At 41.3% G+C, this 13,955-nt stretch overlaps 1 protein-coding gene across 1 annotated transcript in view; it reads left to right on the top strand.

Moving 5' to 3' along the window:
* LOC306967325 (ras-specific guanine nucleotide-releasing factor 2) overlaps positions 1-13,899 on the top strand; it is a 39,788-nt gene extending 25,889 nt beyond the window's left edge. Inside the window, exons 12-28 of the mRNA XM_079562308.1 lie at positions 486-552; positions 921-1,054; positions 1,376-1,458; positions 1,690-1,938; positions 3,497-3,987; positions 4,910-5,035; positions 5,909-5,998; positions 6,108-6,214; positions 8,384-8,496; positions 8,575-8,635; positions 9,262-9,365; positions 9,637-9,721; positions 9,804-10,001; positions 11,000-11,079; positions 11,811-11,928; positions 12,011-12,079; positions 12,230-13,899. Of these exons, the coding sequence (XP_079418434.1) occupies positions 486-552; positions 921-1,054; positions 1,376-1,458; positions 1,690-1,938; positions 3,497-3,987; positions 4,910-5,035; positions 5,909-5,998; positions 6,108-6,214; positions 8,384-8,496; positions 8,575-8,635; positions 9,262-9,365; positions 9,637-9,721; positions 9,804-10,001; positions 11,000-11,079; positions 11,811-11,928; positions 12,011-12,079; positions 12,230-12,322 (2,268 nt within the window). The 3' untranslated portion in view covers positions 12,323-13,899. The remainder of the gene's footprint in view (positions 1-485; positions 553-920; positions 1,055-1,375; positions 1,459-1,689; positions 1,939-3,496; positions 3,988-4,909; positions 5,036-5,908; positions 5,999-6,107; positions 6,215-8,383; positions 8,497-8,574; positions 8,636-9,261; positions 9,366-9,636; positions 9,722-9,803; positions 10,002-10,999; positions 11,080-11,810; positions 11,929-12,010; positions 12,080-12,229) is intronic.
* Positions 13,900-13,955: the final 56 nt, after the last annotated feature.

Raw genomic sequence — 13,955 nt, 5'->3', positions numbered from 1 at the left:
AAACATATAACATCAGAAAGGTATGCTGTAATGTTTATTGTATGTTTACATTTACTCGAAAAATATCCAACATAGTTCTGGCACATACAGCATTAAGCTACTTCCAGGAGGCCACTTTTTTGCTCTTTGTAACCTTTCTGTCCTTTTTTAATACCAATGTGCTACTACAAGGATTTGGTTACTGCTGTCTTACCACAAATACATTTATTGAGTCAAAGTGCTTGCACTTAGACACAAGAAATGTGTATCTTGTATCTATTTTAGGTAAAGATAAATAATTAACAGTTCTAAATTACTTTGCTCCAAACTCAGAACTTCAATTTTTTTAAAACCTCCACATCATATCTCTTCATTCACTTGCCATTAAGTAAACTAACTATAAATGATGCAATAGTGTACACTACATAACACACACAGGCTACTTTACATTTTGTTATGGCAATTTCAATGTGTTCAGTGTATAAGCATCTTATATGACTCCGCAGCAAGGTGGTGTGTTGTCCCTGATTGACTGCACTCTGATCGAGGAGCCAGATGCCAGTGAAGAGGAGAGTAAGTCTGCACCTCCAAAGCTACATGCTCATTTAGACTTTACCTTTTATCGAGGTTAATTAGATGTCACACAATGACTGTCCACAAATTGCCTCTCTCTAAATATCAGATGCATTTTGACATTACCGCTCCATTAATTTTCTATTGCTTCAGGAATTAAATGGAGCACGCCTCACAGTAATTCACACGCACTCACCCAACACTGAAACATTCACTTCTCACACATTATTTTTCCACAGAGACAGAAAATGGAAATTAGCGGTCAACATAATTAACCTGTGTGTGTTTTCATCTTCTTCTTTCTTTGCTTTTCCATTTCACTTGTTGCAAAAGGTAACAGTGCTCTTTTAATGTGTTCAATATTTCAGCCAAAGCTTGCCAGGGATTTGGTCAGCTGGACTTTAAACTTGTTATAGAGCCTCCAGACTTGCCTTCGTTCACTGTGGTTCTCCTGGCACCATCACAGCAAGAAAAGGCTGCATGGACCAGTGACATTAGCCAGGTAATACCTGTCCCACCCACTCACACTTACGTAGACCCAGACAACATGCGATAGCAAGAAGCTACAAATAGAAGCTCCTTTGGGCATTGCGAGGCGTGGTGTTTGGAAAACACCGTAGTGGGTAAGCTCTCTGACTGCATCTTGTTTAAAATACACAAAATGTCTGTGTCATAACAATTGGCAAATCATGTTAATCCACAAAGTCAAGTGTGAACCAAACATAACAGTCAGATAAAGAGCCGTCTAATTATTAGTCACTGTTAAGTAAACTCTGCAGCTTCAATTAACACTGGGATAATGTTTTCCCTTATTGTCTTGCAGTGCATTGATAACATTCGTTGTAATGGCTTGATGACAAGTGTGTTTGAAGAGAATTCCAAAGTTACTGTGCCTCATATGATCAAGTAAGTTTGTGTGTATTCATGCCAAGCACGTTAAGTTCACATTGTTCAACCTTTTTTTATTAGTGAATTTACTGTAATTTTGTATATATTTTTGCACTTATTATTTTTCAGAAATTGAATCACTTGTTTTGCTCTTTTAAATACTCTTTTGCTCTGATATGTTCTTATACTTTCCTGCCCGACAGTCACCCATGCTTGCTTGTGTCTGTATGTGTGTACATGATTTATTAGATCCGATGTCCGTCTCCATAAAGATGATGTTGACATTTGCTTCAGTAAGACGCTCAACTCCTGCAAGGTCCCGCAGATCCGATACGCCAGTGTGGAGCGCCTCCTCGAGAGGCTCACAGACCTGCGCTTCCTGTCCATCGACTTCCTCAACACCTTCCTGCACACGTACAGAATCTTCACCACTGCTGCTGTGGTCATGGACAAGCTGGCGGATATCTACAAGAAGCCCTTCTCCTCTATTCCCATCAGGTCATTACTTTACACTCCTCTAACAGGCAAAGGGAACATGATTCTTAAACTTTCTTTCAGCAGGATCATACTCATCATCACAATCCTTCATAAAGTCAGCAGTGAGAAGACACAAACCTCAGTACAAAGTTTAGTGTTTACATTTAGACTAGTCATCGAGATGTACTGAATATAAATCTGAACAATATGGACAGTATGCACAAAATAGATGTTCTGCAATCAGAGGAGTCAGGCCACTCATTCTGTCCAACCCTGGTTTAAAAGTGGTGCAGAGCCATTTATTGTTAGAAACCACTACAACTTAAATGCCTGATGCATGCACTCAAGCCTTGAAGTTGGCAGCTCGCGCTTCAACTTCTGTTCTGTTTATCCAGTCGTTCATAAGGAGTGCATTACGATCCCAATGCTAAGTGATTATTTTTTCCAGCCTGTGTCACCCTCAGACATAAACACTGTTATCTGTTTTCTTCATTTCACATGTTAATCACAGTGTGTGTGTTCATGTCAATAGTCTCTGAGTGTCTCATGCACCGTGTTTATATGGTTCATCCTCATGTTCCCGCAGCTACAGAACGCAGTATCACTCATTTGACCGTCTGTCCATCTCATCCATCTGTCCCGACTACAGCACCCGGATCAAGAAGATAACCATCGACCAGTCTAAGTAACACTCTCTCTCTTTGCTCTCTTTCCTGTCCCTGATGCATGAATTCATATTGTGCACTGTAGAATAGTTACAATGTTAGCTCTCTCGGCGGTAGAAAGATTAGAAGTCTTTATCCAGGAACTTATGGCTACATTGATACTTTCTCGGCTGGTCATCACACAATCAATGCTCTTTATGTTCCCATCCATTTTTTCCTGTGTGACATGCATATTGATATTTCTCTGGGCCCTCAATGTTTCTTTCCGCAAAGTCTCTTTCCCACTTTATTTAATTATTGTATGATTGTATCAAACATTAAATATTTCTCTGCTTTTGTATGACTACTGCATGTATACACATAAAGTGGAAACATTAGAGATTTTGTTGCACTAAAGCAGGGGTGTCCAAACTACAGCCCGCGGACCAACTGCGGCCGGTGGCCTACTTTTTATTGGCCCGCAACAAATTCAAAGAACTTTTTTTTTTTTTATTCATTTTTTGCTTTTATTGAATATAAAATACATGAAAATCCATTAATAGAAAGCTGTGATGAATGCTGTTTTTTTTTTTATTCAATTAAAAAGCATACATTTACATTTTATTGAATTTGCTAACTTTAATACAATAGAGGTGAAGTTATATATCTGACCTCTACTGAGTGTGGTCCAGTTGTTTGTATATTTTTCTGTATGTGGCCCTCAGCAAAGAAAAGTGTGGACGCCCCTGCACTAAAAGTTGGAGGAAAAGCATGAATGTTTACTAAGTAATATTATCACATGTTTTTTCATGTGACACAGAAACTTAATGATTATCTAATTACAGGTATGGTATAGAAAGTGTCACTAACTAACAACTTCCTTCATGCACAAAATGGCAACAGTATTTAAAGGTCGTCATTATTTCCCTTTTCAGGTCTTTGGAGTTGTTCTTTGCCACCAGTCAAAACAACAGAGGTGGGGACCACGTCAATGATAAATCGCCTCGTCTTTGCCGCAAGTTCTCCTCCCCGCCTCCTCTGTCCATTTCGTCCCATACCTCATCCCCTGTGCGAATGCGTAAGCTGTCTCTCCACTCTCCGATCACACCGAAGGTGGGAGGCCTAGACCTGACCAGCCCTTTGTCCAACTCAGCTGTAAACTACAACAGTTCACAGTCCGCAGCCAGCAGTCCCACTTCCGCCTGCACTCCTCAGACGCCCACGCCCCAGACGCCCACTCTTAGTGCTGTCTCTCCCCCTCCATCCACCTCCACTTCCCCTCCCCATAGCAACGGCAGGCTGCCCCATGACCAAGCCCCTCCCTCACCATCCTCTCCAGACCAGAGCACTAGCCCCAGTGCAGAGGGTGATGAAGTGCCCAGGGTCGACCCCTTTGGTGGCAAACTGCGTCGCAGCATCCGTAGAAGTAAGCTTGCAGATTTCCTTGTAAAAAGAAAAGTATTTACCCACGTTATGGTATTATGATGCTGTTTGATGTGACAAAATGCATACAAATATTTTGTTGTACGTATTTTCGTGTAACAGAGAGAAAGGGTTAAGTCATATGCCATACATAAAAAATCCATAAACCCCTTTTCAACCTAAAGTGCAAAAGCAATGCATTTTTAATTCCCCCATAGCACTTTGCAATCGTAGTCGATTTGTTAACCCAGTACATTAACAGTATTCCCAGCAAACAGCCTCAGAGGACATCATTATCTCTCTGTGCTGCTGCTCTCAGTCCACTATGATGAGGTCCTGTTCAGATCACACAGTTATGCCGCCTTTCTACACTGTCCATCTCAAGCTGCACATCGAGGACAGGCCAGTGTTAGACCTTCATTACTTGTACCAACACACAGAACAGCGGTGTGTGCGCTTCAGTAGCAGTCAGTAAAACAGAGCCATTAGAGCTACGTATTTGCACCTAACCTCCTCTACATCCTCCTGCTCTTTATTCTACCAGCCATTGTACATGTCTTACTGCAAAAAAGTGTTTATTATTGTATTTGTGCATACGGGCAGACAAGAAACTTTGATTTAATTTGGGTCATAAGCAAGTGTTGCATTTGGGGCACTCTCAAGTGCCATAAAATTTTAGGTTTGATTCAAGAATAGCATTTGGAGTCCATGTATGATCACTGTATTCTTCTAATAGCTACAGTGATTTGAGAATACCCTTTAGCAAAGTTCACTCTTTTTTTCTCCAATATTTAGATTTTGAAAAAACGTTCTTTAAATTGAGTGAATAAAGATGTTTGCCTGTGTGCTGTAGTGCAGATATAGGATGGCTTCAGTGAAGCATGCAATAGCATAATCATTACTCTTGTCCTTGATCTGTGCTATAGCGGTGCTGGAGTCTGTGTCACTGGAGAAAATCCTCCCTGAGTCCCCGCAGAGCAGTGAAGCAGGAGACATGTCTCCATGCCGCTCCCCTTCCACGCCTCGCCACCTCCGCTACCGCCAGCCAGGAGGTAAGATTACACACAGAGCAGTATTATCTGAGTCAGGGGTGCACTGTGATTTTCTGGACCAGCACATAGTAACAACGTAGAAAACCTTAATAAAAAATAGACAGCGCAGGGTGAAAGGGGACAAAGAGCAGGTAGAGACATCTTGCAAACAGTCGAAGCCTGGACCTAAACCCATGACGCTATGGACATAACCATGTTCTTCCACATGTGCAGCAGCCCTAACCACTAGAATATCAGCTCACATAAAAATAGCAATTTAAGTAACCAGGGAGTGAACTTTTTCATTATTGTTTTCATCAGGATTGCAACATTTTGTGATTGTTCTATTACATGAATCAACAGAACCAGAGACAACACGGCTCTACAAGCGTTTACACATGTTATGCAGAAGTCTTAGCTCCAACTAAAATACTAGTTGTAGTCACAAAGATGTGATGCCATGGTTCGATTCTGATTCTGATTCCATCTCCACAGTTTCTAGTCGGACTTTTCTACACATCGATTTTTTCTCATAACAATCTTGCTCCCCATTACAACACAGTTCCCGCTGACCAAGCGAGTTTAAGAAATGGACTAGCAGTCACCAGAGATCCTTTTATGATACAAGCCTCAAAGAATGAGCTGTAAATGTGTTGGTGGTGCAACACTGGTCTAGTGCAGTTCATGGTGTGACTAATTGGGTCTATTTTGGTGCTGAATTGTAAGTGATAATTAGAATGTCATTTATGCAGTGTAGCTACGATTGGGAAGACCTCCAGCTATGCACAGTTATTATCGTTAGTTTCTGCTCTGATATAGTTCTTTTAAGTTGGCCTTATTATGGGTATCAATTTGTGCAGTTGCTGATAATGTTTTTTTTTAATGGTTTTACAGTCCAGTCAGCAGAAAACTCCCGCCACTCAGTGTCTCCAGCATCGGCCTTTGCTATTGCCACAGCTGCCGCGGGACATGGGACTCCACCAGGTCAGCCACAATTAAATAAAAACATTGTGTTATTTGTTGAACTGCACTTTACATTTGTACCATCAGAAAGTCACTTATCACTTTTTTCCCCCATTCATATTCCTTACAGTATTTACAAACTCTGAAAGGACGTGTGATAAAGAGTTCATCATCCGCCGAGCTGCGACTAACAGAGTCCTCAATGTGCTGCGCCACTGGGTTTCCAAGCACTCACAGGTCGGTGTCCAGCCTTCTCCCTCTACTGTATGCACTGTACCATATATCTGAGAGAGAGAGACAGAGAGAGAGGAGGGCTGTGGTCTCATTAGAAAGCCTTTCTTCTTGCTCTGCCGCTCTAGATTCCTGATTGCGCACACACACACAATTACTGCCCAGTGCCAAAGAGTACAGCTACCTCCCAGCTGTACTAAACGGCCAGTGTTGCCTTTAATGAATTGAACAAGGAGATAATTGCCTGACTTCTGTCCAGGGGCGCTGCTACTATAGTCCAACTGTATTGATCAGATTTATGCGCTTTCTTCAATTTTTCAAAACACTGTGTTGACAGGTCCACTTTAATTGGCCTATTAACACTCAAAAAGGCCATGGCGCAAATACGTGCACCCACTCACTTGAGGAACAAAGAGCTTGTTAAACCAACCTTTGAAAGGAGTGCAAAGGGAGCAGAAAAAAGACTTAATGTAAAAGCAAGTGATTTTATCTAAGCGGCTCTATGCAAATTCAGGAGCCAGTGGGCTCATTAGATTTATGGTACAATATGTAATGGACAGTTTTTTTTATTATTGATTTGAACCACTGAACTGGATTCAGTGACACTATAATAACTACATACTAATCCATCATTTCTGAAACATTTGTAAAGCATTCTGGACACACATTAACCTGGCTAACGCTAGACTGCTGTGTGCGCTCGAATCATTTCGAACCGCACAGCAGGCTGGGGACCATGGCCGAAATTTTCGCATGGATTTGGAAACCAATCACAGAACGAGGAGGGACGGCAAGATGATGACGAGCTATTCGATATACGGAAGCTTGTAGTTTATTTACGGATTTTTAAAAAAAAGTTTATTTATGGATCAAACATGACAGCAGCAGACGCGACGCTATTTTTTGATCAAGTTTTAGGCCGTGTTCTAAATAGTTTAGCTCGAAAGTTTACAGCGGGTACATCATACGTCATCAGATACGATGATGCGATTGGCTGTGGCTACGTGCAGATGCATGATAGACATTCGTTGCGCCCAATAAACAGCTATGGACGATTGTAAACCACACCTCTCCTACGAGAAAATGAATTGGTGGTCCCCAGACCAAATATCACTTGTGATTTTAGTCTGGCATTAGCCAGGCTAGACACACACAGCTCTATAATAAAAATAAATTGAGATTGTCCGTTTTTCTCAATAACTCATATAAACTCTTTCTTCTCATGATAATTTTATTAATTTCTTTTATTTATGTTTTCCCAATTGAAATGTCTATATTCAACCATCTTACTATAAAAATATTTAGGAAAAAAATATGTTGAATTAGCCCATTGAAACCCAGACACAAGGTCGGTGTGAAGTCAGTGTTACTACGGCAACACATACATGTGCTTACAAATGATTAACATCCATCCATTTTCTTCTGCTTCATCCTGAGCCGGGTTGCAGAGGCAGAAGTCTGAGCAGAGATGCCCAAACTTCCCTAATGACACACAGCTCCTTTAGCTGTTCTGGGGGACGTCCCGAGGTCGCCCCAGGCCAGAGACATGGTCCCTCCAGCAGGTCCTGGGTCTTCCTGGGGGCCTTTTCCCAATGGGACATGCATCTCCTGATGGTGGTGACCAGGATGCATCCTAAACAGATGCTCAAGCCACCTCAGCTTAGCCCTCTCGACATGAAGGAGTTACAGCCCTACTCCAAGCTCCTCCCATGTGACTGATCTTCTCACCATATCTCTAAGGGTGCAGTCAGCCATCATGCATTCCTCACTCTCCTCACTCTCCACCGACCAGGAGGTGGCCTCGGATTTGGAGGTGTTGTCCATTCTAAGCCGGCTGTAAAGTGTCCCAGCGCACGCTGTAGGCCTTGATTTGATGATGCCAACATATCATCTGCAAACAGCAGAGATGAGATCCTGAGGTTCCCAAACTAGACACCCTCTGGCCCCTGGCTGTGCATAGAAAATGGAACTGTGAATGTAAACACACCACACTGTTTCCGTCCATTGTCCCCCACTCTCAAACACATGCGCATTCATGTTTTTAGTGGTAGGAGAAACTGGAGCACATGCATGTTGACATTTCACCATATAATATAATATATAACTGAGCCTACTTTTGGGCCACCATTTATTGGTGTGGACCCTGTGTTAATATTGGGGTCTATTTTGTGTTAGGACTTTGAGATGAACGCAGAGTTGAAGATGTCTGTGGTTTGCCTCTTGGAAGAGGTTCTTCGAGACCCAGACCTGCTGCCTCAGGAGAGGAAAGCCACTGCTAACATTCTGAGGTACAGTGCACACAATAGCAATAAGAAATACATTTCGACACAAAGATTAAAAGACTTAATTCTATACTGCTCTTTCAGTGGCCTTTCTCAGGACGAGATGGAGGAGGTGCAGCTAAAGATTGAGGACATTTTACAGATGGTGAGAGTCTTTCCCTTTGTGCATGCAAAATAAAACTCAACCAATAGTTAGTTAATGATATAAATGGAACATAAGTATTGTAAAGCCATACTGTGTACATTGTTATGGGTCTTTTTCTTGGCAAAAAATACCATAGCAAATATACATCTTTACTCTGGTCTCAGACCTGACTCATAACTCTGCTGGGAGTGGGACATCACTAGCATGTTTCCCAAACATGAGGGTTAAAAAAAATGTGTTTGTTTTTCTCAATTACACGTTGTAAAAAGCATTGCCCGCGCTGGCTGAGCATTAGGAGTTTTGTTTGTTTATCCGGCCTTTAAAACAACAGTTGCTCTGATGACATAACATCATACTTTAACCTGTAATAATCTGCTGTGATGCTTTTGATACTGACACAAAAATCTAAAAAAACATACAAGAGAAAATATTCTCTGTGTCCAAATTGTCGCAGTCTCCTGACCCCACAGCGATGGTCAGTTGTCACAAACCATTTATCATAGTGTCTTAAATTAGATATTTATAACCCTCTTGCTAAACAGGCCTGAGCCGCGGTTTGAGCTGCCTCTAAGTGATTCATGCCATGCTTGGTTGTTAGTATATACTCTCTGCCTTTGTGTGTCTAGGCGGACTGTCCAAAGGTTGAGTGCTTCGAGTCTCTGTCAGCAATGGAGCTAGCTGAGCAGATCACTCTGTTGGACCATATTGTCTTCAGAAGCATCCCCTATGAGTCAGTCTCCTCATTTTTCTTCTATAGGCAGCACATCTTCTTTGAGTTGGAAATTTCTAAGACAGTATATACATATATTTTCTATGAGCTGTTGGAATTGTGACATTTGCAAACCCCAAGTCAATTTAGTCAAGTTCATTTGTAAAGGACAAGATTCATTATGTTTATTTTCACCACGTCTTGGAGCATTAGCATTTGAGAGGCCACATTGAGAACATCAGACCCTGCAAATGTTATCAATGTTTAACATGGTTCTCTTTCTCATCTACAGAGAGTTCCTGGGCCAGGGCTGGATGAAAGTCGATAAGACTGAGCGCACGCCTTACATCATGAAGACTAGCAAACACTTTAATGATGTGAGCATGTGGACCGCATTTTCTCTTACGCTTTCTTACTTTACCTTTTCTGTGAGCCCTTTGTTGTTTTCTGCATGTATAGATGAGCAACCTGGTGGCTTCTCAGATCATGACCCACACTGACGTCGGCTCCCGGGCCAGCTCCATAGAGAAGTGGGTGGCTGTGGCCGACATTTGCCGCTGTCTCAACAACTACAACGGGGTTCTGGAGATCACCTCTGCACTTAACCGCAGTGCCATTTACCGCCTGAAGAAAACCTGGGCCAAAGTCAGTAAGCAGGTACTGTATGCTTCATATAAATGTCGAGGCAAGTCATGGAAATCTGCTCAAGTTCTCGAGTGTAGCAGTTTAAATCAGGTTAAAACACATCTGCCAGCTCGATCGATATGCTTCATATTGAGAAACAATTGAAACACTGGAGCAATCTGAATGAGTTTGTTGCAGCAGTCTCGACTTCAAAAGCACAAAGCCACCACGTCCTGACATCAGCAGGCGGGGGTTAGCATTTTGAGCTCTTGTGAAGAAGACTAAATATGCGGGAGTACTAAAATATGCATGAACATAGCAAAACACAGATTTCAGTGTAAATAAACTGGATTTATTTTAAAGTTAATTTCCATCCGCAGTCCTCAGTGTAAGTAATAAAAACATTAAATACATCAATAAGAATCATAAAAGGCACAGCAAATGATCACCAGAATGCTGACATTTCATTGGTCATGGTCTTAATTAAAACTAGCATTGACACACTTTATACATCAATACATAATTCATTGGCTATCAACCATTTTGAAGTTGTTTTTAAAGGAACTGGCCACTGTTTTTCCATTCTGACATATGTTCTTACCTGAGCTTAGATGAGTTGATGCGTAACTGTCTGGTCTTTGTGCATGCCCGTGGAAGAGCGTGTTAGCTTCCAACTTCACCCCTGTTATAGGAATATGATGGGCCAAATGCTAATAACTTCTTTGGTCGTTGTGCACACAAAGACCAGACAGGTATGTATCAACTCGTCTAAGCTCAGGTAAGAACATATCTCAGTAGGTAAAAAGGGTGGCCTGTTCCTTTAAAGTAGAAACAGTGGCATATTCTCCAACCCACACAGAGTGACTATTCCAGCTTTGGCAAGCCTTGGAAGAAACAATAAATTAAAAAGGCATATTTGACAGAATAGATTTGATTGAGTTACAATCAAAGCATCTAATCACACAATAGCATGTTTTGTAAATCCATAACCACAGTAGATTAAAAGTGTATATTTTCCTGTGTTCTCTTAGACTAAAGCACTAATGGACAAACTGCAGAAGACGGTGTCATCCGAGGGCCGCTTCAAAAACCTGAGGGAAACGCTGAAAAAGTAAAGCATATTATTGCCGTTGTAACGTCGAGCTGCACTACAGTATCAATGCGCATGTGCACATGTCTTTGTTTCTCGTTATAAACAAGCTATTAACAGCTTGTTAACGGGACTAGATGCAAGTTAGCGTGTCTATATTAAGCGTCTATATAAGCGTCTATATTAAGCTTGTGCATGACAGCACGAATTAACACCTTTTTGAGTGACAGTGCAGGGTTTTAGAGGCAGTTGTGGTGAACAGGTCTGGGCTCATTCTACACCTTAGGACATTGTTGAAACATGTAGAGGGAGGAAAATATTTAATTTTAACATTTTTAAACTCTGTATAGTCCTTTTAACTTGTCTTGCATAATATTACGTAAACTAAAGAGCAGAAGACTCTTTCGTGTGCAACTTTTATTACAATTAAACGCTCCTGCTTCTAGTCTATATCATCAACAGACAGATATTTAAAGGTAAATTGTTTTAGCAGCTACGTCATTTACTAATTACATGTAGAATAGACAGCCTAGCTCGACAGTTAAATGTATGAAATTATGTTATATGTCGAAAAAGCGGAACTCGATGGCTGAATGTAAAATGACTTGATAGTTCTGCACATGCACAGCAACGAGAAGCAGTGCCAATGGACAAGTAGTGTGTTTTGATGGTACACCGGAATGAATGTTAGCTCGTCAAGTCTGACCAAATGCAATACTGTGTCTGTACTGATACTGGCCGTGTCTTCTCAGCTGCAACCCTCCCTGTGTGCCATATCTGGGAATGTATTTGACAGACCTGGCCTTTATTGAAGAGGGGACACCCAACTTCACTGAAGAGGGGCTTGTCAACTTCTCCAAGATGAGAATGGTATGCAAACAAACTTGAACGGCAAAAAAAAAAATGCTGTCATATATAACATAACTTAGAACTATCCGCTTCCTCTCCCCAGATCTCCCACATCATAAGAGAGATTCGACAGTTTCAGCAGACTCCTTACAGAATAGAGCACCAGGTCAAGGTACCTGTTTACATTAAGTAGAATAAATAACAGGATTATTTGGTTCTAATATTCTAATAATATTCTAAGAGTGCTTTGAAAATCAGAAACAGCATACAATATTCATACAGCAGGCTGAAGCGGAGGATACGACTCTTTGTTTCTCTGCAGGTAACCCAGTACCTGCTGGATAAGACTTTGATCATGGATGAAGACACGCTGTATGACCTCTCTCTGAAGATCGAGCCCAGGCTTCCAGCTTGACCGAGGGGGGGGCTGTTATTGGCCAGTTGAGCGCCGACCGAACAAAGACCCTACGGCAACACGCCCATATCATCTCATCGGTGCAGACGAAAGAGCAATGAAAAGTAATGACGGCTTTGTGCACGGGACATTATGAGAGACTGGTGTTTTTGAGATCTGGGCTGAGTAAGGAGTTTCAGAGCCATGACACTTTGAGAAGGGAAAAGTGACTGATGCTATTGCACTGGTAAATGGTTTGGAGCTAATGACATGCTGCTGTGCTCTCATCATTCTCAGGCGCAGCGTGTGATTGGTGGAAAAGGCCTGTCAGAGAGAGCTGGAGAGGCTGAGCGCAGGGTGTGAATTGATCAACACTATGGATTTTTCAGAGATGTAGCGTATACAGATTGCGTGCCAGAGCAGTTTTGGATAGTGTCTGTAGTCTGTGTTCTGCTGCCTGTGCTTTTCTGTTTCACGACCTCAGAGTCCCAACACGCTTGTTTTCATGATGCTCTTAGATGAACTCGCATGATTTGAGCTCAAGATATTACCGTGGAAATGGCCTTCATCCTGACCCTGAGTTTACACGCCTCACACTCAGAAAGGTCTATGCCTCTACTGCACCCTTGATGTTGGATATGCTTCTGTGACATTCAAACAGATAATAAGAAAAAAAGTGAAACAGTCTGATTTGTTTTTACCTAAGAATGCTCAGTTAAAAAAAAAAAAGTAATGTCCATGTGAATGATGTTTAATATAATACATTTTTGTGCCTTCAAATTGTGCAGTATAAACATTTTACTTTGCAACACACCTTTAGAATCCACTACCCCATCTAAATTGTACGCTCTTAGTTGTAATTTCGGTAGAAGCCTTTCGTTAATGACACAGTTAAACAGGCCATAGGTACCAGTAGCATGTTAGTGTCTATTCAGTGAAACACAGCAACCAATATTCCTCTGGTGTTTAGTCAGTTCATTGTGTAGTTTTCGTGCGGCACAGTGTGATCAGTGAAGAGGACTAGGCTTAATTTGGACCAGTCCTTCACTTCTTCACATGTAGCTTTGCTAAAGTGAAGATTACTGTTATTATTATGCTCCTTTTGTAAGTGGTGAAAATGTTGCACTGCCTATATTGATTGCTTTTATCTTTTTGTGTTTAGGTTGAATTTTGCATCCCAGTTACTTTTATGGCAAGACACTTGTTGAATAACAATCTTAAAATAAAAAAAGCTGTTTTGAACATTGAGAAATATGTAGCATTTGAAATATTTGATAGATTTTACTTGTCCTGCATGCACACACCTGTGGCATGTTGTGCATGTGTGCCTGGACTCTGCTCTATTCTTTCCTCGCCTCTGTAGCTTTCATCCCCTATTAAATGCCTGAAGCTTTAGCATGATTTCCTCAGAGTACTGTTCTAAATCAAACCATGTACCCAGGCTTAGAGGAGAATAATGTGAATTGTTGCTTTCACAGTGTGTACTCAACATCATGTCTGTTACGTTTACAAAATGCTTTGTTTGTACTGTATAACATCTGTTGAATGTGCGTTATTTATTTGTTTATTTAAGTGATTACATTTTTATTTTGGAGCAGGGGAAATAAACTCAACATGCCTTATGCCTTTGTGGGGAACTGTTATTTTTTCCGTG

Source organism: Gobius niger (genome assembly GCF_951799975.1).
Source record: "Gobius niger genome assembly, chromosome: 1".
NCBI classification, from domain to species: Eukaryota; Metazoa; Chordata; class Actinopteri; order Gobiiformes; family Gobiidae; genus Gobius; species Gobius niger.
The sequence above is the reverse complement of the archived record's forward strand: the minus strand, read 5'-3'. Positions and strand labels throughout refer to the sequence as shown.